At 32.3% G+C, this 23,018-nt stretch overlaps 1 protein-coding gene across 4 annotated transcripts in view; it reads right to left on the reverse strand.

Moving 5' to 3' along the window:
* Window positions 1-21: 21 nt before the first annotated feature.
* Pka-R1 (protein kinase, cAMP-dependent, regulatory subunit type 1) overlaps window positions 22-23,018 on the reverse strand; it is a 72,609-nt gene continuing 49,612 nt past the window's right edge. For all 4 annotated transcript variants that reach the window (XM_070643741.1, XM_070643746.1, XM_070643761.1 and 1 more), the window contains 6 exons: window positions 12,194-12,352; window positions 10,525-10,725; window positions 9,433-9,525; window positions 7,676-7,957; window positions 7,508-7,597; window positions 22-6,831 (listed from right to left, as the gene is read on the reverse strand). In XM_070643741.1, the coding sequence (XP_070499842.1) occupies window positions 6,700-6,831; window positions 7,508-7,597; window positions 7,676-7,957; window positions 9,433-9,525; window positions 10,525-10,725; window positions 12,194-12,352 (957 nt within the window). In that variant the 3' untranslated portion in view covers window positions 22-6,699. The remainder of the gene's footprint in view (window positions 6,832-7,507; window positions 7,598-7,675; window positions 7,958-9,432; window positions 9,526-10,524; window positions 10,726-12,193; window positions 12,353-23,018) is intronic.

Consider the following 23,018-nt stretch of genomic DNA (forward strand, 5'->3'; position numbering starts at 1 on the left):
CCATGATTTTTCACAGTAAAGTTTTCATCATTTTTATCATCAGTATTTTATTATTCATTTTTTGAAACTTAAAATGTCTCATAAGAATTGTTCCAAGAAACAAATTTATATTTTCCCCAGTATCTACTTCACCTTTTTTTTTCGCTGACACACTTTTTATGGACAGAATAGCAAAAATCGCGTAAAATTCATTTTCAAAATTTAACGGTCGAAAATAATTCAAATTTTGTGAGGAAAATTGTTTGAAAAATAACGGTCATGATTTTTTTAAAAATTAACCGTCCAAAAGTTTTCAAAGACACATTTTGATTTTCAAATATTTTTGACCGTTATTTTTCAAACAACTTTTAATCTTGTTTTTCTATCCATTGACAATCAGCTTTCGATAGTCACGAGTGACCACTTCTATTCTATTTATGCTTATTCATGATTTTATTGAAAATTAAAAAAGTTTTCTTGCTAAGATTCTTTAAATTTTTTATTGAAAAGTGCAAAATGTCTATCAAGTTTTATTTCTTATGTCCATTTCTTAAAAAGTCCTGTTTTCAAAGCTATAAGTAATTTCTCTTGTTTTTTGGTTGTTTTCACTTTTGCTTCCTATCTTCAAATTTTTATGCAGTTTTAGAATTTCTTTTTTATGACAAAATTTTCTATTGGAAATAATTAAATCATGTATTATGTTTAGGGGCAGCAATCAAAATTGTATATTAAGATAAAAAAAAAATGAATTGAAAAATGTCTATGATAAGTTGTGGATCTACAGATTAAAGGAGTTTCTTTTCTTTTTAAATTCTTCATTTTATTTAATAAAATATATTCATGTATACATTAAGAACTTTTTGTGAGAATTTTTCTCTTTACTTTTTTTTAAATTTAGTTCTTTTCTGTAAAAAAAAGTTTTTGGCAAGATCGAAAAAGACTTGAGATTTTCTTCTCTTAATTTAATTAATTTTTTTTTTACTCATTCTGTTTATTTTACATTTACAGAACAAAGGATTGCTTCAAAAGAAGTTCAATGCTCTTGGAAATGGCTGTGTAGTTGGCAAAATTGCAGACATAACATATGATTGTTACAGCTTTTTATTTTAAAATTTATTATTTTTTAACGGACATTTCAGATTTAAAAAATAACGATTTTCTAAAATTCAAAATTTCGCATCATTTTTATTGACAAATTGAATTTGCTCTAAAAATTTCAAAATTGATTTTTCCGTTGAACTTTCGGAATCACTTTCACTTAATAAAATTATGAAAAATAATTCCTTAATAACAAAGTAAGCAACAATTGACACTAAAGGAAATAAATTTCCCAAAAATATCTTTATCATCAAACAGTTCTTATTTTTATTACTGCATCAAATAAATCTTACAAAGTATCAACAACCTAATCTGCAAACTCAGCATGCTGTCGATCTCAGCAATTTATTATCCACATCCAAAAATCCAAGTCTTTTTCACATCTTCCAAAAATATTCTTTAATTACTTTATATTTCAGCGGCAAACAGCCATTTCTACGATTCGATTTTTTTGCAAGTTATAAATAAAATCTACATTTTCTCTATAGGGAGATATAATCATTTTTTTATGTATATATGTCAATCATTCGAACTAGAAATGCATCATTCATACTCTACTGTACCTCAATCTCTCATAAAAAATCTCACTCTATGATGCAAACTCACCCTAACAGACAATGAGGATACTCACCTAAATCTAAGTGCTCATAAGTATAATCATCAATATTATAGACCATACTCAATATTGTGAGCATACCCATGAGCATGCCTAATGTCTGTTTAGGTCATTCGATATGATTCTACGATATATTTTCACTTTTATTCAGAACTGGAAGTCGACTCAGATTTTGTATTGAGAAGACTCAAGTCGACTCGACTCAATATGAAATTTAAGTCGACTTCAAGCTCTGCTTTTATTTTTTTTGTTACTTAATTGGTATAATTTTTAATGATGTATATAATATAATATAAATTTTTCATGGAGCCAGCCAAATTAAATTCTTCTAAAAACAATTTTTTATTTCTTCATTTTATTTTATTAGTTTTTTTAAATTTCATTGATGGACGCATTTTCGACGATGTTTGAAGTAATTTTTGATAGGTTTAAAAGAAATACAAAATGTGAGTGTGGAGAATTAGGAAATTTTTAAATGCTTCGAATTTAACTTTTTATGTTTAATTTAATTTTTTTGTCCTGCATTGATCCGCGAATTTTCGTTTGCCGTAAATTTTTTGTTTTTTATTATTTTGGTGAATTTACTTATCTAATTTACTGTTAATTCATTTTTAATTTTGTTTTGAGTTTAAACCAGTGGTGGGCAATCTTCCATTTATCGCTGCATCTTCTGTTCCAAAGCCTCGATTGAAACCGCACAAGATGTACAGTTCATGTCAATTTCAAAAATTAATGGCCTATAGATTGATCATTACTTTCCTAAGCTTTTGAATGATTTTTAGATTTATATAACTTTGAAGTTAGGGTTACCGATGCTAAGACCAAGTGTTCCCAAGAAATCCCCTTATAGTCATAGTTGCAGTATCTAGTATTTGTCGAGATCAAGACTCTTAGAAATCCGAATTATTTTGGCAATTATGTTGCAAACCTAATTTTCCAATTTAAATAAAATTTTCAATTTTGTTAAATCTGCTATTGTCAAGTTATGTCATACACATTTGTTGTGTTTAAAATTTTCCATTTAAATATCTAATTCTGTAACTATGCTGATTTCAAAAGATTGCAAAGAGAAGACAAATCTCTCAAAATTAATTGAATTATTCTGTATCTGCTTATTGTTACAAAAATAGAGCCATCTGCTTAATTTAAGAAATTTTTAGAAGCTTTTAAAAAAGCTCTTTAAAGCAAAGAGCTCTAGTGAGAATCGAGCCCTCGTACTCTCAATAGAGTGATAAAGATATCCGAGCTATTGCCTAACGATTCGGTCCCAGAGGACTTACTAAAGCGCTGGAAGATTCGCCTAAATATGACTCTAAATTTAAGATTTCATTCTGCATAGACAATTCGCAAGTCATCCTAGCTGGAAAAAAGTTTGCTCTACTTAAAAACAGTAGTTGAACATGCTCGGTAGCGTTACTTGTAAATTGCTTTGCTGTTGAGGTCATGCTCTTTGCCAGCTAGGATTAAGAGACAATTTTCCATTTAAGATGTTAAAGTTCAAACTAAAATCAATCCTGAAAGAACAATTGAAATCAAATTTAGAAGATTTTCCGCCAAAATAGATATTTTGCATCTTTTTTGCATCTTTTCATCTTTAAGATGCGAATTAAAAATTGAAATTTATCCAATTTCAACTTTCCTTAAACTCTTCATTTGTATTTAAGTTTCTGATCCTTCAAAATTGAATATTTTTCTCGAGCTTCTAAGGAGATTAACCCATCCTTCATCAGAATTTCATTTAACTTTAACCTAATTACACTCAAACACGATTATAGATGATGGAATAGTAACTAGATAAGTAATTCACCCTTTTAATTTTGTTACTTAGAAAATTTATACGTTGAAATTTTCATTTAATTAAATATTCATTATTTCACATCGAATAATTGTTTAATGTTGTTAACCAGAAGATCCAAAAAAACTTTATTTTTTCATCTCTTCTCATAAAAACTTTGTTTCTTATGCATTGAAAAAAAATATACGTCAACAAACATTTTCACGTTAGGACGACGACATAATCAAGTTTATGTGACATCCTTTTTTATGTAAAACATCAAATTCTCACCGTTATAATGGCGTATTGTTCACAAAAAATGTTTTTTTTTTTTTATTTACTTCCATTTATTATAAGTCACTTTTTTATCAAAACATCATGAGATGATGATAATAACCATCGATGATGACTTTTTTAAAAAATATTTAAGTTTCTTTTCTCATTTTATTCAATTTTGACAAACAACATTTTTATTTTATTTTAGTTTTTTTCATCAATTCTTGTAAAATAAATTCTTTTTTATGTTTATTCATGAATCAGCGTGTCCATCTGCTTGTTCTGGATTTATATTTCATCAACAATTCCAATTTTTTCCTTTAATATAATCCCGAGCTGCACATTATGAATGTGGGAATCACAAGAAAGTTGCAGAACTGTCGTGCAACAATCATTTATGTCATAAAGTTGTGTCTCTAACCCGTGCGACACAAATGACGAAAGATCCTACATGGAGCTGTTTTATAATTTCAAATGGGAGGCGCCTAAGTTTGGTACACAAAGGCGGCTTAAATATGGAGATGATGAAATAGCTTTAGCGGAGCCTTCTTCATTTGTGTTCCCCGGGTCTCTAACCCATGCGACGCAATGTCATTTCCACTCTTCTTCCTACTTTGTGTCGCTTGGTTTGACATTCAAAAGCAACAAAACACTTTCAAATGCACCCATATAGACCCCCAAAAGGAGCCCCTTCTGTTGCACGACTACAGCACCCTTATGACCTCCAATCTCATAATATACAGCTCGGTCTTCATTTTCATTCACATTTACCGATGAAAAATTTTTACAATGTACAACATTTTACATCTTTTTTTTTTATTTCTCCCGGCTTTTGAGCATAAAATGTGATTAAGGAAATTAAGATATATCTTAATCCCTACTCGAAAGCGAACTAAATCACTGCAGGATGTAATTCAATATTGTTGCAAAAGCTTAAAGGTCGTAACATTGATTGATCGACCATGAAAAGAAATTGTTATTGGTGGAATAAAATGTTGTGTGGGAAGAGATAGAATGTTGAGTTCCTGGTTAAATTAGAGCTTAATAGATATTGATTTAGTCTCTTTATTATCCAATTTTCAGGAGAAGAAGAAAGACTTAATTGACTTAATCGGAAAAAAGTCTCGAATTTCAGATGCATCATCATTAGTTATGAATCACGGATAGCTCACAAGTCTGTTAATATATCCAAAAATTGGACCAGACTGCTCAATTAGACATCTGAAATTTAACCGTTTTCAAAGATTCAAATTCAGCTTTCGCTTCAAAATTTTGCATCTTTTAACGATCTATTTGAATTAACGGCTTTCAAAAATTCATAATGAGTTTTTAGATTTGAAAATTTGGATTTTCGCATCATTTAACTTACAATTCTCAATTTTATTGACATCTGACAGAATACAAAGTCTGTGTTCGTAAAAATCTTTCAAACTTTATTTCCTTCATCGTAAAAAATGCCAAAATACATGAAAAGTTTTCCCAACAAATTCATCCCAAATCATTTTATTCAATTGAATAAATTGAATTACAGTCGATCAAATTTTATTAACATTTATCCACAGAATCAACGTATACATACTTGCAACAATACCGAATCTATTTAATTCCATACCAAACAGTTCACTCTCGGAAGGGGGTTGACTGTATTATATATTTTTTATTTCATTTTGATAAGTCCTTAAATAAAAGCTTCGTTACAAACGAACACAACAAATGAGAAAGAAAGGAAATAATAAATTTGTTGTGTATGTTAACTATGCATGGCAAGAAAACGTGATGAGACATAGATGAAATGAAGAAAATTTATGCTTTCACATAACGTGCATTTGACAATATTTTCTAAATGAACAGAAAGAAAATGGGAAAAACCGAGTAAAACATTAAGACAGTCGCTATCAAGTGGTTACCACGTAGATGCAACATAGTATACACTTTGTCGCATGGTGTCATATCTTCTATACCACATTGTAATTGCAACAAAGACACTGTGTCACAAAGACAGTATGTCACATTGAATCACAACCTATATATCATTTTGTGACTGCAACAAATACACTACATGGCATGATGTTACTATGTCTATGTCACATTGCAAAACCAACAAGGACACTGTAACATTGAATCACAACCTCTTTATGATATTGTGACTGCAACAAAGCATATGTCGTGTGGTGTTATAATTTTTAATGTCGCATTAAGACAGCAACTAAGACACTTTGTCACAATTTGTCACAACTTATGTCACATTATGTTAGCAACGTTACAGCAACAAAGATACTTTGTCGCATGGTGTCACAACATAAATGACTCATCATGACAGTTTAATGACAGCAACAACAACATTATGTCACATGGTGTCACAACATACGTAACAAATCATGGCAGCCAAATGACATCCATTTTCAAAATATGCTGCTCGGGTTGAGATTTCTATTGAATAGAAAATTTGATATGAAAAGCATTTTGGTAAATTAAGCAATACAAATAATAAGATTATGAAGAATAAAGAACTTTTTTTGTATAACTTTTCTCTTAATGTTAAAGCACATTCATACATCCAGTCCAGTCAACATTTGGAAGAAATGTTACGTCTTAATGTTGTTCTTACTTATTGGACACACGGTATATTGTCCCCATTTAGTGATAAAGACAGAAGAAAAGTTCCACCCATAAAGAAATATAAAGTCATCTGCTGTTAAAAATGAAGCAATAATTGTGTGACAACAGATGCGTATGAAATAAATTTAAATACATAATAATTTAGCTATATTATCATCATATCATAAATGAAAAATGATATTAAATATTATCATTATTATTATTATCAATTATTAATTCATTTTAAATACGTAACAAAAAGAGAATAAGAACAGAAAAAAACTGATATTACTTTTTACGATTCATTGCATTTAATAATTTTTTCTTTTTTTTTTTCATCCTTCTCTTTTTGCAACTCTTAAACCGATAATGATACAAAGCTATTATATTGAGTAATGTTGCGTTTGAGAATATCGGCACACAAGCCCAATACTCGCTCGAAGCGAGCTCTATCAAGTTTGACACATTTTAATGGAGTACGTGCAATTACCTGGAATGAAATGAATCATGATTAATATCAATGCAATGTTGGAATATCAATGTTTACAAGTGACGTTCAGTTGATAATTGAGCTTTCTAGGGTCTTTTCTACAATATCGAGGGTTATAGCTTCCAAATAACTCCTGGAAGGAAGCTGTCGATAGAGACAGCATTGCATTTGGTATTGGCAATTGGCAGACGGAAGCCGGCGATAGAATCAGCTTTAGGCAACAACTGAGGGAGGTCATGGATCACAGTTGATCTGGACGACCATCGAAGTAAGTAAGTAAGTAGCTTCCTTGACCATTACATGATATGCATTATTAGAATTCTAGTCTATGTCCAAGCCAATCAACCATAGACAGAATTACTTATATATTACTCGACACTTGAAATCTTACTTCTGACTTCCTGTAAGAAATAATCATGAATAAACAAGGAACTGGGTAAAGTTGAATTAAGGAATAGGTTAGAAACATGAAATTTAGCAAGAAAATTAGGAACGAGTGCTTCAAGATCCGCCTGAGAGTGTCACGGCATATCCATATAAAATCGAAACTTGAGCTTAGTACATTTGAAACATAGATATGGAAATCGTTTTCTTGATCCTACATTGTAATCATATCCCCAAAATTCTGAACGTCACTCATAAAAAACCCTTAAAAAAATCAATAAACAATACTTACAGTAGCTGCACGTGGTCTGTCCAGTAGGAGAGCAATCTCACCAAAGTAATCTGATGGGCCAAGTCGACCGACTTCTGATGGCTCTTCACCCTAAGGATTTATCAATTATAGAAATGAACAGGAATTATCAGTAATTAATTGCGGATATAAATCACAAAGTCTACATACCTCTCCTCTCTGCTGCAAGACTGTGGCACAACCTTCAACAATTATGTAAAAATCATTACCCGGCTCCCCTTGTTTCACAATTGTCTCACTCTCCTCAAAGCTAACTGGCTCGAGTGCATCAGCAACAGTAAGTCTCTCCCATTTATCTAAACTTTCAAGAATTGAAACGCGTGACAAAAATTCGTCGTACATTTTGCGTTTTCTGATTGTTGAGCCCATAAGAATTCGTCGATAGGAATCGCGATCAATACCCCATAATTTTACATCAGTTTTGGCACGTACCTATTAATGGAAAATAAAGGTATAAATAAGAATATTATTAAATGTAATTAAATTTGCAAGCATCTTAATCTGGGTACTTGAAATTGGATTAGCTATTTTTAAAACGTTGATTAATGGAAGTAATTACACGGAATTTTGAGTGTTACAATCACTGCTAAAGAAATTTACAGGTTTTAATACTTAGCAACGCAGTCAGGCATAAGAGATTATTTTTTGTTATTAGATATAAAATTTTCAACTATAGTTTGTTGTGTTAGGGATTTTCATCTTGGGAAGTTTTTAGTATATACTCTTAAGGGAATTACGTGTCAATATTTAATGAAACTTGACTATTCGTAAATTTTTCTAAGCTTTCAGCTGATCTTCTCGAAGTTGCTTAATGTAAAGTGGTTTTTAATTCCCTACTCAATAAGAATTGTTTGAAATTCAGCTTTTGGGGTACCTGACACATTATAGTACCTATTTCTTGTTTGAATGACGCATTGAGAAGGAGTCATGCTGACTTGATTCCACTGTTATTTCGCTTCTATCTCTTTTCATACCTACTGAACATTAAGTGCTAAAACTTTTCTGCTTTTGCTTTCCAGACTGAATTTTAGACTGTAATAACCTGGCGACACTCTATTTGGCAGTCATGTGGATGGCACACGAAGACGACCTTCATTTAGTGTCAATAAAAGAGGTTATACTGAGCCATGAGAGCTTAGACTGAGCCATGAGAGCTAAAGCTGGGTCATAAGAGCTTAGACTTAGCCATAAAAGCTTAGACTGAGCCATAAGAGCTTAGACTGAGCCAAAAGAGCTATAGCTGAGTCATAAGAGCTTAGACTTAGCCATAATAGCTTAGACTGAGCCATAAGAGCTTAGACTGAGCCAAAAGAGCTAAAGCTGAGTCATAAGAGCTTAGACTGAGCCATAAGAGCTAAAGCTGGGTCATAAGAGCTTAGACTTAGCCATAAGAGCTTAGACTGAGCCATAAGAGCTTAGTCTGAGCCAAAAGAGCTAAAGCTGAGTCATAAGAGCTTAGACTGAACCATAAGAGCTAAGACTGGGTCACAAGAGCTTAGATTGAGCCATAAGAGCTTATACTAAGCCATAAGAGCTAATACTGAGCCATAAGAGCTTATACTGAGCCATAAGAGTAAGAATAAACCAGACTGTAATAAGACAACTGTTCTTTACTATTATAATAAATTGAGTTTGTCTCTAGCTTCAAAGTTTGAGAACCATTTAAGAAATTGACGAGGGTTTTAATGCTCAAACTTTCATTCCTCAACAGAGAAACTTCTTTTAATTAAAAATAGCAACACAAATACCAAATAAATCAAATCGTAGGAAAAATATTTTCACAAACAATTTAAATATCATTTCCAGTTCCAATTAAAAGTGTAAAAAAATCACAGAACATGCCGAGAATTCCGATTGTACAAACTTATAATTGGCTAATTAAAACAAATTTTTTTTATTCAACTTACTGTTGCGGCACGAGGCGTTCCATAAATAAGTGCGAGTTCTCCGAAGCTTCCTCCTTCACCGATTGTTGTTACCAATTCAGCATTCACAAATACCTAAAAAAGGATAGAAAAAATGAGTAAGCATCAATGATATTGCTGTTCCATGACGGTTCATTAAATTTTGAAGAGGAAAATTTTCCCATGAATAATTTAATATTGAATTTTCAGCAAATGAAAAGGACTCGAATGCGGTTTTGACAGATCCTTGTCTCAAGCTCTTCTATCTAGTTCCATTTGAATACGATTTAATGAATAAAATTTTCCTGTTGATGATGAAAAAAACAACACTTTTTTTTTGTTCTTTTTTACGTTCTCATCTTCATCATCGTAATGATGCGTGTGGATGATTCAAGCATGACAAGCAGCAAAAAAAAAATTTGTTTGTACAAAGTTTCTTCTTTGTGCAAAAAAAGCTTGGACGATTGAGCTTTTTCAACATCATCATCATCATCAACACTCGAAATAATATACTATGGACGACAGTAAGGAACAAAGCAATTATTCGAGGATTTGATCAGCAGACAGTAACCGTTTTATAATGGGCAGATGACAATTTTAGCACCAGTGCCTTGAAACTAATTTTCTGCAATTCCTTCAAATCCAAGGGGATGGAACTTGAATATTAAACCGCATTTGCGTGCATTTACTCGCATTTTCTCACTTTAAATCGCATTTAAGAACAAGTTCCATTCCTTGGCAATATTGGATCTATTGCCGCTTTGAGCAGCGATATCAAGAATTTTTAGTAGTCATTGTTGGATTTGACAGAAAAAGTACAATTCCGAATAACGGATCCCGAACGGGACTCGAACCCACATACTATGATTTCGGGTCGCATGCTCCTGTCACTGAAGCTATCGCGGGTTATTCGACTATATGAAAAAAGTCCATATTCATAAATTATACATCTTCTATATCCCTCTTAGTGCTACATTCCCAATGATACACCGTAGAAAGGCAATTACTGGATTCCAATTCCAACAGTAACCATTGGAAGTGAACACATAAAATCATCTTATATACTCAATAAATGCAATAAATTTAAATAATTACCTCAACCTCTCCTTGATCAATAACATAAAAGTTGTCACCCTCATCGCCTTGCTGTATGATGGATTCACCGGGTAGGCAATTTACTGGAAACATTGCATCAAATATATCCGAACGTTCATTTTCATCTAAATGTGCGAAAAGCACGTTTTTTCCTATGGCTTTTGAGAGTGCTGCCATTGTTTTATAGTCTTTTGGTACAACCTGGGGATTTTTTAATTTAAAGGAACAAATTTACATGACATGAGATTTATAGTCGATTAATTATCATGATTAGTTGTGGGAGGAAATGAATTAAAATTTTATGGATTAATTAATTTTTGTGGGGATTCTTGTTGCGATTAATTTCGATTATTATTGTGTTGTATCTGCTTCTGACACTTTGATTGTGTATTTTAATGGGATTTGTATTCCTTGAATTTTAATCATTACAATTTAGTAACATGGTGGTCAACCTGTGTGTCCCGGAACACTATGTTTGTCACCACAATTTTTTGGGAATGCCTTGACCCGTATGTCAAGTGCGTTTTTGATCAAAGCTTCCCACCAACGTGTGCCACGAAAAATAAAAGGTTTTCCACCACTAGTTTAACATATCAATGAATTAGAACTGACACCATTTAGTCCAATTCCATTTAAGAGACATTATGAAACTACACGTCTATTTGGACAGCATTTTGAGGTTCATGTTAACTATTAGGTGATACTAATCTATTGCAGACAGAACAAAAGATTCGAGAATCGATCTAGAAAGCAATTCCTTTGGCTTACCACAATCCAACGTAGTGCGTCATGTAGTTAGAACTTTATTATGAAGCTACAAAGCTCAAATTCGACTATGTAGAATATTTCATAAAAATGAGACTTGAGTCGACTTGACTCCATACAAAATTCGAGTAGACTTGAACCTCTGCATATTTAATGTCACTTAACACTCGTTAACGTTATCCAGTTCCATAGTCATTGAACTCAAATTCTCTAAAAATCTGCGTAACACATATTATTCTACGTGATATAAAAAATATTTTCATTAATCTTCATTGAAAACGGATCAATTTACAAGCACTTTCAATCATTAATTTTTCATGCTGAATTTTTTCCGCAAAGGCATCTACGACACAAAAGAAAACTGTCAGTCATTTTAACACATGAAAAATTTACACGATTTTTTAAAAACAAAAAATCCGACACTAAATTTTCCGGTAATATGATTATATGAAAATATTTTGCCATTGTTATTCTAGGTATGTACGATACTGGCACTGCCACATGTCAAAAATGATCATGGGGTAATAAGAAAAAAGGTTTATGGTTTATTTTAAAAATGCTGAACTTGAAACTTGGAAAATATTTCATTGAATTAGATTTTCCGAATGGTCAGCACAGAGGTCAGACCCGAGCAGCACATTATGATGACAAGGGTATTGCTGCGTCACAGTATTAACGGTTAAGACGCAAACTTGCCTTAACGACACCGTGACTACTATTTTCGACAAATTGTGTCGCATGGTGTCGCTCGGAAGATGTCATTCCTTAAAAGAAAAGGAACAATAATCTGACAGCTTCTCATAAGCTATTACAAGTAGAATCTCTAATGAAATATCCTAGAGTGTCAGAAACAGAACACAAATCCCATTGCACAGCCTAAAAATAAATCAAATTTTTTTCATACTTTTTTAACATAACTAGTGGCATCTTCTTCAGTTACAGGCTCTGCTGAGAATGCGCCTCGTCTTCGCACAGGTGGTGCTGATGTCGGTGGCATAGGTGATAAATCTTCACAGTCATCTGGACTTGTTGCTTGTTTGTTTGCATCTAATTTGGCTTGTTCCTGAAAAATATAAAAGAAATGAACGGGATTAGTATTTAATGCCATAAGCAAGCCATTGAATTGGCTGTAAATCAATATAATATTTTGATTGATTCAATTATGATCCAATAATTTCCCTCAAGTACCGCATAACACATAATTCTATTGAGAGTAAATAAATTCCAATTCTCCATTATAAATTCAACGGATGAAAGCATCAAACCAACCGCTATACCCAGTATTTTCCTTTTGGTTTCTCGCCTCATCAATCAAATGCAAAACAAGAAGCTCTTTATCAAATTCAATGAATGTCAAGTCGAGACAAGAAGTCAATTTTATGCATTTTTTCACGATGATCGGCATCAACAATGAATTTATTTTGAAATTCATCCTCGTAAATTAATTGCGTATTTTTCTGTAAATATTTTCACTCAAAACGAAATATTCATAGCTGATCGAAAAGAAGAATGAATGCGCAAATACGTGAAAAATATTTGGATATATATTTTTTTACAAAACAGATTCATTATTTTGCTTATTATTAGTTTATTAATGATTCTCATTGATGCTTGTTTTCTACGTTGTGCTGAATACTTATTGGATATTCAGCATTTTCAAATATTAGAATGAATTGCATAAAAGTCAAAAGATTCAAAGAATAAAAAATTGTCAAAAAAATGCAAACAATCAAAATTTGTCACAAAGATGCAAAGAATCAAAAATTATCAAAAAGATGCATAAAGAACAATCAAAAAGATGCAAAGAATCAAAAGTTGTCAAAAAAGATGCAAAAGTCAAAAATTGTCAAAAAGATGCAGAATGTCAAAATCTTGATTAAAAATGACGCAAAAACTTGAAAGAAGCAAAAATTCAAATCCAAATTTCCCAAAACTTAACGAATCACCAATTCTAGTCAGTAAATTCACTGAACAAAACCGGCATGTGAAATATGAACTTTAACTGCTTCATATATCCATACACAACAAAGCATGCTAATTAATTAAATTTATCTTCATCGCTGATTTTATTTATTGATAAAACAATTTCAAGCAACAAATTAAAGAGCTTAAAAATATTATTAATAAATCTACATATAGCACGTGCTGCATGATACGTCATACGGAAGAATTTTTTTTCGACGAAATAACAAAAAAATATGTGAAAGAATCACGAGTAAATGCGGCATGAATAATAAGAAGTTAATGTCTTGTGTAAAGAGAATTTTCGTATTTTTTAGCAGTTGGATTTTCATGCTTTTTTAACTCCTTATTATTGCCATTTCATGTCATAACACAATTAATGTTGGAAGGGATTAAAGTGAGAATCAAATAAAAAAACTTTTGCGTAAGTAAATTCAATTATATTCGTGTTTACTGCTGGATATACAGTAGGAATTTATGATTTCTTAGCATGAATGTTCAAGTATGTCTAGAATTAATTATTATTAGGAATGGGAAGTATATTAGTCGCTAATATTGAATTCAACTTCCACGTGGCATTAGGCTTGACTTAACAGATTCCGTGGAGCCTAATAGAGACTCAACAGCCTCCAGACGGACTCCTTCTTCTACTCTGTATCACTCAAATCTAAACCATTCATATAAAATCACAGTTAAATCCTTTATGAAAGTTACAAACTAAAAAGTCCTTGTAGTAAGCCTTTTGATACAAAGGAGACCGCAAAATTCCAAAGAGCTACTAAATATTTCATCCAAGGCTTTATAAATACATCTGCTTACAGTAAATTCCCCACAAAATCTGCGGTTCACCATAAAACTTTCAAAGCTCACATTATTCTGACAAGCTTCGTTGTGTCTGAATTTTTAATCAATCTTCAACTGCCATGTGCAAAATTTGATTAATCTCATGACACAAGTCAAAAGAGTGACGCGTGGCAAAAGCAGTCGAATATCCAAAATAATGTCAGCCATTAAAAAAGACATTTTATTCGTACCAAGATCAAAACTCCCCTGATGCCTTCGAACAAAAAATGTGTCGTGCGAATTGTGTCTAAAATATCAATTTGATTACAGTCTCATGACAAATAATGATATCATTTACTCATACGATGCATCAAGACAAGACAATAATGTCATAATAGTAATAAGCAATCGATGATTGTCAATATGAATCGAGTATTTATTGTATGACAAATTTGTTTGGTCATTGATCTGTGTTGACTTTAGTTGTATTGAAATTTAGTGCTGCTTATTTGACTTTTGGATGGTAAATATAGTAAGAGTTTGTGCTTATTTGTTATTAGCTTTTGAAATGTTTGTTTGAGTTTCTTCGACATGTCATTTGCCTGCTTTAGTTCCGTTTCCCTCACATAATTTAATATTTTATAACTCCCATACTTCAAAATCTTCGACCTACAGGCAGAACAACCTACATTTTGTCAGGAAGCTTCAATCAATAATTATCAATCTCATTAGTAATCGAACTTTTCACTTGACAATAAAAGTTAATAATGATTTAATGAGCTTCTCTATTTATACTAAATAATATTTTCATAAGCACACTTTCATTAATAAGATCAATTATTAATAATGACAGAGATGATGGAAAAAGAAAAGTCAGAAGTAATGTGATATTCAAGGATTAATTTCCTTAAGCATACATTGTGTAGGAATCCGGAAGGCACATGGCGTTTAAGTGAAGATAAATAACTAACTGGCGCCAGGCTGGTGTGACTCTATTTTGTGGTTTGGGTAGATTCAGTAAGTCTGATCTTAGGTATCCCTTAAGCGCTTAGTGCTTTCTGGGTATGGTTTTATTAGATCTCATACTTAAACCCATTAAGCTTCAAAAAAAAAATTAATTCATGAATTCTCGATCTTGTTTTGCTAAATCGCATTCAGACAGTTAACTAGTCAACTATTAACCTAGTTAATGGTAATATACGAGCTATAGACAACGATAGAGCCAGATTTAGGAGTCATCCCCTTACAGGCAAAGAGACCGCTTTTAGGTATCTTAGTAGTCTTTCTGTTCCATAAAAGCATACTCTTTGTCTGTTAGCGATGTAAGGAAAGCCTTGAATCACAATTCAAAGCCGACTTTCTGGACGGTAAAAGAGCTTGTGAACGTCCAAAGAACTCTTGGAAGGAAGCTATCGATATAGATAGTATTACACTTGGTATCGAAAATTGGCAAGTGGAAGCTAGCGATAGAGCCAGCTTCAGGCGACTCCTGTGGGAGGTCATGGATCACAACTGATCTGTACGACCAGCGAAATAAGAAGTAACTATGAATCACAGTTGATCTGTGCAGCAACTGATGGAAGAAAGTAAGAATCTTAATTCAAAGTTCCCTTGCAACATTTCAATCATTAAGGATCAGACGACAAAACCATCATGCAATTGACTAAAGCTTCTCTCATATTTTATGATCGATTCCATTTCAATAAAACAGCATTTACATCCTCCGTTCTGAATCTCAGCGATTTATTTATAAATATTACAAAAAACCACCCACAGATGACAGTTGATAACAAGCTTTGTCACTCAATTCAATCGCAGAGATTAAGGATCTTGAAAATCAGGAAAAATGTAGAGTTTATAAAATTGTAATATATTAAGTCCTCCCCCACAGCTTATATTTCTCATCAATAGAACTTTTCATATCATGTGATTCAATTTTCAAGAGATAAATAAATAGACGTGATACAAAACCCCACATCATGCTATTTTTTTTTCGGATATAGATTAAACGTTATACATAACAACCACATAAATCAACAAACTCCCACGTTGTTTTTTATTCTATGCTGCAATTTACACATCTATCTATGAAATAAAAGCTGAATGGTGATTTTTTTTTTGTGTGTTGCTCTTCTTTTATAGCATAAGAAGTAGAACAAGTCAATCTTCCCATAGAATCTATGACGTCAAATGAAAAAACAGGCAAATGATGTATGCTTTAGGGTACCTTAAATGTACATCAAATATTTAACTTTCATTCGCATGTTGTGTTGAACTTTGTTGGGACTATAGTGCAGTGGTGGGTAATCTGGGTGCCGTGGTACACTAGTCCTCAAGAAAATGCCATGAACCGCATTCTTTTACAGTTTCGATCGTAATTACTGCGGAGCAAGGAGTGCCATGGCACAATAGGTTGCCCACCCCTGCTATAGTCTATCGTATATTCTCAGCTGATGGAATAACTGCATGACTGTATGAGTGTGAATTTAAATATCATAAATAATTCATTGAAAAAAAAAGCAATAAAAAATTTGTACTGAACGTTTTCATTTCATTACTGTCTACATTCTATTGTGCTTACGTGAAAATATTCAACAAGCTGAAGATATTTTTCCCCATAAATTATTATGTCTTATCCGTCGAAAGCTTTCCTCATGAATTTTGATCATTTAATTTCATTTTTTTTCAGCCCTAAAACTATTTTCCTTTCATTTCATTTTCAGAATGTCTTCGAATGAAATGTCTTGGCAAGAAAAAAGAATGTAATGAAAGCTTGCAAGTGTAAAGGACGTGATGATGTAGCAGAGGCGTAGAATTCTAAGGAAAAATGGAATTGGGATGAGGAACCCGGCATGTTGCAAGGCATGATGAAAATATAGCATTCAGATGTAGACCAACAAAAGATCGATAATATGGGAAGCAAGTGTGTCTTGAGAGGCTTAATTTTGGCAAAATGACAAAATTTTTGGATTGTAAATAAAGATTTGAATTTTTGAATTTTGAGCTTTTTTGGAAGCTTTTTGAAAAATATTTTGAAAGCTTTTTGAATTTTTGAAAGAATTTTGAAAGCTTTTTTAATGGAAATGGCAATTTGTGTCCAATGCAGATCCACCAAATTCAACACATCCCTAACTACATCACTACGACTACAGCATCCGAATACTTATATACAACAAGATGAAAAAATCCTCAGAAATAAATAAATATCCTGTTACATAAGGCATAAGCTGTGCTATGCTTATACATTTTCTATGGAAAAAACTTTTTCCTTCTTCTTACTTCAAGGACATGAATGGAAAATGTTTGAAACAAAACTCATTTACTACTTTCTCACCTGCCTCAGAGCTTACATTTAAGTATAACAATTAGCATTTTTTTGCTGCTGCTGTTTCGTCAAAGAATTAAGTTTCGTACTCGCTTAACCACAAAATCAAATACAGTATTGTTTAAAATGAGGTTTACACTCAGTGAATTTATATGAAACAAAACGTAGCAAATTGAATTTTCAAAAGCCACAAATTTGTGATTCTCGAGGAATTGTTTGACTCTACTTGCTTTGAGATCTCAATTGCTATAGAAATTACGTTGTGCTTTTTGATGGAATAAATTTATTGTTTTTTACGGAAAGAGTTTGAGCTATTGACAATTATTTGCTCATGACTGCTGGGTTATAAAATTAATTTCGTTTGATGTAAGACTTCCATTTCATATCCAAAAGTATAGAGCTTATTAGATATTTCATTGATTCATACTTTGTATTAGATGGGGTAGAGGAAATAAGATTTATTAAGGAACTGCAAAGGGATTTTAGTTAGCAAAACGGCAGTTGTTATGTAGTGTCAGGTTAGAGTGTCAGCCAACCGATCCTATCGACCCGGGTTTGAATCCAGGCAAAGTCAATTGGATTTATTGCATTTTCATTGTTTCTAGATAAAACTGGGTTTGTGTAATTGTGACAACATACTTAGTTGTACTAGGGACAAGTACATGTGTATACTCTGGACTATACAGCAATGGAAAATTGGAAGAACTAATTGGCATAGTTCCAAAACCTTCAAAACCAAAACCACATCTTCTTCAGAATGTTAATTAATCTGAACTTCAGATTTGATTGATTCATTCTAGTCATATGATGAACTCTACAACTCTTTGGCTATATCCAAGCTATATCAAATAGTATATATCATTTCAAAAAATATAATAAATCTCTTCATATTTGTAATTCCTAGTAAATAAGAAGGTAAAATGAGATTGAATCTCCAACAATAATCCCTAACCAATTTATCAGGTTCAAATTGTCCAGAAAATTTGTCGAGCATTAGTCCAAGTATCTCATATTGAAAGTAAGATTAATATTAATGTTTACGAGAAAAGCATGTCTTTCAAAACTTTCTCTTACTCCAGTAGCTACACATGAGTACAATACATCCACACAAAGAAGAAAATGTCACCTCAAATTTCCTTTTTCTGAAGAGGAATAGAAAGGCAAACACACAGCATGTAAGAATTTTATTTTGTTGAGTGATGTGAGTGACCTGTTGCTGAATAAATACAACTGCAAGCAGTCCAACAACAAAGGAAGGCAAGCTTCAATTTTTCATGATTATTTTGTGTCATGAAAAATGTGGAAAATTTTAATCATTTTACTTCGAAAATAAGCTTAGTCATGTCCAAAAATTTTGTGGTGTAAAGCATAAAATGAAAATTAATGCATGATTCCCATGCGTGCTCTTTGGTCAAAATTGCTATATTAAAATTTAAAATTCATAACTCATAATAAATTTATCATGATGACATGAGATATATACATCATGTATCCAGTGTTGTTTCTCTGATATGAGGATTAATTCAGGTCTCAGGCATTTGCAGTGCTGTTTTAGCAAGCAAAAAGTATCTCGAAAAGAGCAGGATTCAGGAACATTCAGAATATGTTTTCTTGGTGTAGAGGTTGAATCATCCCAATGGCTACATCAATCTAAGTCCGAGTAACACAGTGCAATTGCTATGGAGCTGCTTCGTCACAGTGCTGACCACAAGATGTCCAGAACAGACAAGATTCAATCTAGTCATAAACACGCTTATTTAGGTGATTTTGCTCATTGTCTGTTAATGCATGAGAGTGCCATAACAGCTAAGTAACCACTGATTTCGGCCCATTTTACTACTTGACCCTTCTAACCACAGATACAGTAACTCTGAACAAATCTACTTTGAAATCAGCAGCAGTAATTTTTTCATAAAAATAATATCACCATACATATGTGTACATAGCATAAAAATTGATTGCCTTCAATTTATGCATATAAGCATCATCTGCTTGACTTGTACATTGTATTGTAAAATAAGAAGATTCTCAAATGCCTCAAACAACTTTATATGTGCTTCTTAATTTCCCAAAAGATAAATCATTGAGAAACAAACAGCACCAATCGATAAGAAGACAAAGCATGTTATAATGAAGTCGTACAGTAAGAGATGAAAACAGACACTTGAGATGGCAGTTCTTAAATTATTAAAAACTTTCCTCATTTTTCGGTTGTTACGCACAGGTAATAAATAAATAAATGAGCAATCTCACTTTTTAACAACCAAAATACAAATGATTCCCAAATCTTTTCGTAAACGAGTCTCAACTGATGCCTTAAAAATCTCATAAAACTTTGGGAATTTCATTAATGGAAAAACTTTTCTTGGTGCTGTTTGCATTCGAAAACTTGAAAAGTTATGCCGCTTTTGTCGGGAATTGCGATGTCAAAAGGGAGGCGAAAAATCATCAGGAAGATAATAATTAAGCAGCACTTCCATCATTCAATCATTTCTTGCTATTAAATTGACATTATTTATTTAAATATGCACAATTTTCTAATTGAATTTCCTGTTTAATAGTTTACGGTAGATTTCATTACTGAAAATGCATCTTTGCTTCCCCCTTGCTGTGACTTCATTCATGCCATTATAGTAAAATGTGCATTCTGCATTTATTCAATTACCGTAAATAAAATTTTCCAATTTATTTTATTCATTGTAAGTCATCATAATTAATTTACCGTAGCACTTTCTCATGGATGTCTGTAAAAAGTCATGGAAATTTCCCATGAATACTTGTCAAAATCTACTTTATCTTTTAATCCTCGTCATGAATGCATAAAGAAGTTTCTGACAACTTTTTTACTTCTTATTGATTCTTGTTTTTTTTTTGCTAGAAATTGGAACTCGATATGTCCTCAAAAAACAACGAAGTGAAATAGAAAACTTTGAAAAACAGCAGAAACAAGACATGGGCGCCAAAAATATTTCTCCCCCAAAAAAGATTCCGATGTCAGAGATAAGCAAGGTTATTGCGTCTATTTCAGTGGTGGACAACCTTTGTGCTGCGACACACAATTTTTTCGTTAAAAATTGAAAATTTCATGAATCGTGTGTGGTTTCGGTCAAAGCTTACCACCAAGGTGTGCCGCGAAAAAAAAAGGTTGTCCACCACTGGCATATTTCATCCAAAAAAATATCATATTCGTAAGTAAAATAATTTATCATTTGATATTTTTGAATGAAATTGACGATGAAAAGGAGACAAAAATGGATATTAAGTATACAAGATTGTGGCAAGTGTGCTTGTTGTGCTAGGTGTTGGATTGAATTTTTTAAGATGAGTAATTACGACAAGCAACAAGCTGTTGTATATTGGAGAATTGAAAAATTTAGTCAAGTCTTAGATAAATCTTTTTAAAGCATTAGATTAGTCTGAACTGGATCTAGATGAAATTAGAGAATTATGGATTGCTGTCTAGACAATCTAAAATAGTAAATTCTTTTGTCAATGACCTTTGAAAAAGGATATTGATAGCATTATTATAAGTTTAACTTCAAAGGATTTTCATCGATTTTTGTGCTTTTTACAAGCTCTTTATCTAAAGGTTAATTCAGTGGTGGACAACCTGTGTGTCCGGGCACACTAGTATGCCAAATTTTTTTGAATTGACATGAACCGTATTTCGTGTACTGTTTTGATCCAGGTTTGAAACTAAGATTTGCCGAGAAAAAGTTTACCCACCACTGGGTTGGCCATATACCTTCTCTTCTGAATTTCATTTTACACAAATTGATAAGAAGCTATTCGCTGATTAAGTTACCTAAAGGAGAAAAGTATATGTTCTGAGTATTGCTACTCTTCACATTGAAATTATTGATTTTCTGAACAAATTTGCTAAAGAAGAGCGGAACTGACTATCTTTTTGCATTATCGTACCAGCGAACGACCCCTAAAATAAATTCATTAAATTTAAATTCGATATGCTAAATCATCATTATTGGATGTGAGAAAAACTGTTGCTTTTCATGAGCATTTATGAAGCTTAGTGCAAATATTTGCATAAATTTTGTATTCGTCAGACATTCAATATTGTATTTGACAGACACAAAAGCAGAGCACATAATTGTGGTGTGTGAGCAGAGTGTAATTTTGGGGTGTCGAGTCATATATAGACGAATCTGTCAGTTCGAGAGTAAGGGCTCAGTGGCCAAGTGGTAAGGCAACTGAATGTGTCACTCTTTTGTGAGGACGTAGGTTCAATTCCCACCAGAAACCGATTTCTTAAGCATTTTGTAAAGCATTGTTGTTCAAACTGTGTGCAGCACATGTGGTTTCAGTGCCCAAGATGTGCCATGGCATATAAAAGTATGTACAACACTGATAAAGAATGTTGTTGCTATGAAAAGGATTCGCAAAATACTCACGACATTACAATAGTACATCCATTAAATTTCAAATAAGAAGAAGCAATGACATAAATATTCAAAGCTTCTTCTATCATCTGGAAGGTATATACGCGATGTTGAAGTAATGAATTCAATTATAGCTTCATATACATCTTTAAAATTCACTGTATATACTTAACTATGTAAGTTATGCAAAAATTAACTTTTAAGAAAATTTAAATTAGTTCACTTGAATTTCATAATTTATTTTACTCTAAATGGCAAAGATTTAATAACTAAGGATAAGATGATAGCTGGGAAAGTTTGCAGCTTAAATAATTTATCATCTAATTAAAAATTATGATAAATCACCACGATGATTTTACTTCGTAATAATAAATTGTATCCATTAGCAGCAGCACAATAAACTCACAAAACTTTAATGCTTCCTAGAGAAATTAGAGTAATAATAATGGATGAGAAACTAAAAGCTTTTAAGCTTATTGGGAACTAATTCAACTATTCAGATCAGAACACCGATAAAACTGTCTAAATTAGAATGTTCTACTTGCTCTCTGAATTGAAATAAATTCGGTAAACGACGCAATTGGAAAATCAACTTCCAAGGATGTTCAGCTCATTTGCTTCCTTTCTATATCCGCTCTAATTTTACTCTAAAAACTGAAAGCTTCTTAAGCCATCCGTGAACATAATAATCTATAACTAAGCTATAGAAGCAACAATGTATATGGAATTTTATGCTACATACGAAAGGTTTATGCTATAGAAACACAAATCTTTCATTGCATCCTTCCGTCATATCCACATTCATGTGACATGATAAAAATTTTGTTTAGCATCATGGATTTAGTTCTTGCTTAGTTCTATTTATGAGGGTAGCAATTTGTATTGTTTTTGGGATATAAAGCTTGGGGGGTCTTCGGATTAAAAATTGATTCATTTTTGAGAAAATAAGTTTTCAAATTTGATTTTTAACGGATATTTCGCTTTAACCCGTTCGTCATATTGGCTGCGATAAAGGCAGCTTTAGTCGTCATCTGATGGAGACCATGGATCACAGTTGATCTGTAGGGTCAGCGATGTAAGTAAGTAAGCAAGCATCACCAAATGAAAGCCGTTTCCATTAGGGACGAGACAGAGCCTCATTTGTGTCGCTTAGTTAAATTCCAAAAATATTAAATTAAAATCAAAAACTGGATTGTTCAAACCGAAGACCCCCAAAGTCCTATAAAGCAAAATTTCCACATGAAAAAATAATTTATTTTGCA

This window comes from Chironomus tepperi, unplaced genomic scaffold, assembly GCF_022539635.2.
Source record: "Chironomus tepperi strain 1889 unplaced genomic scaffold, CSIRO-AGI_Ctep_v1 contig_16, whole genome shotgun sequence".
Taxonomy (NCBI): Eukaryota; Metazoa; Arthropoda; class Insecta; order Diptera; family Chironomidae; genus Chironomus; species Chironomus tepperi.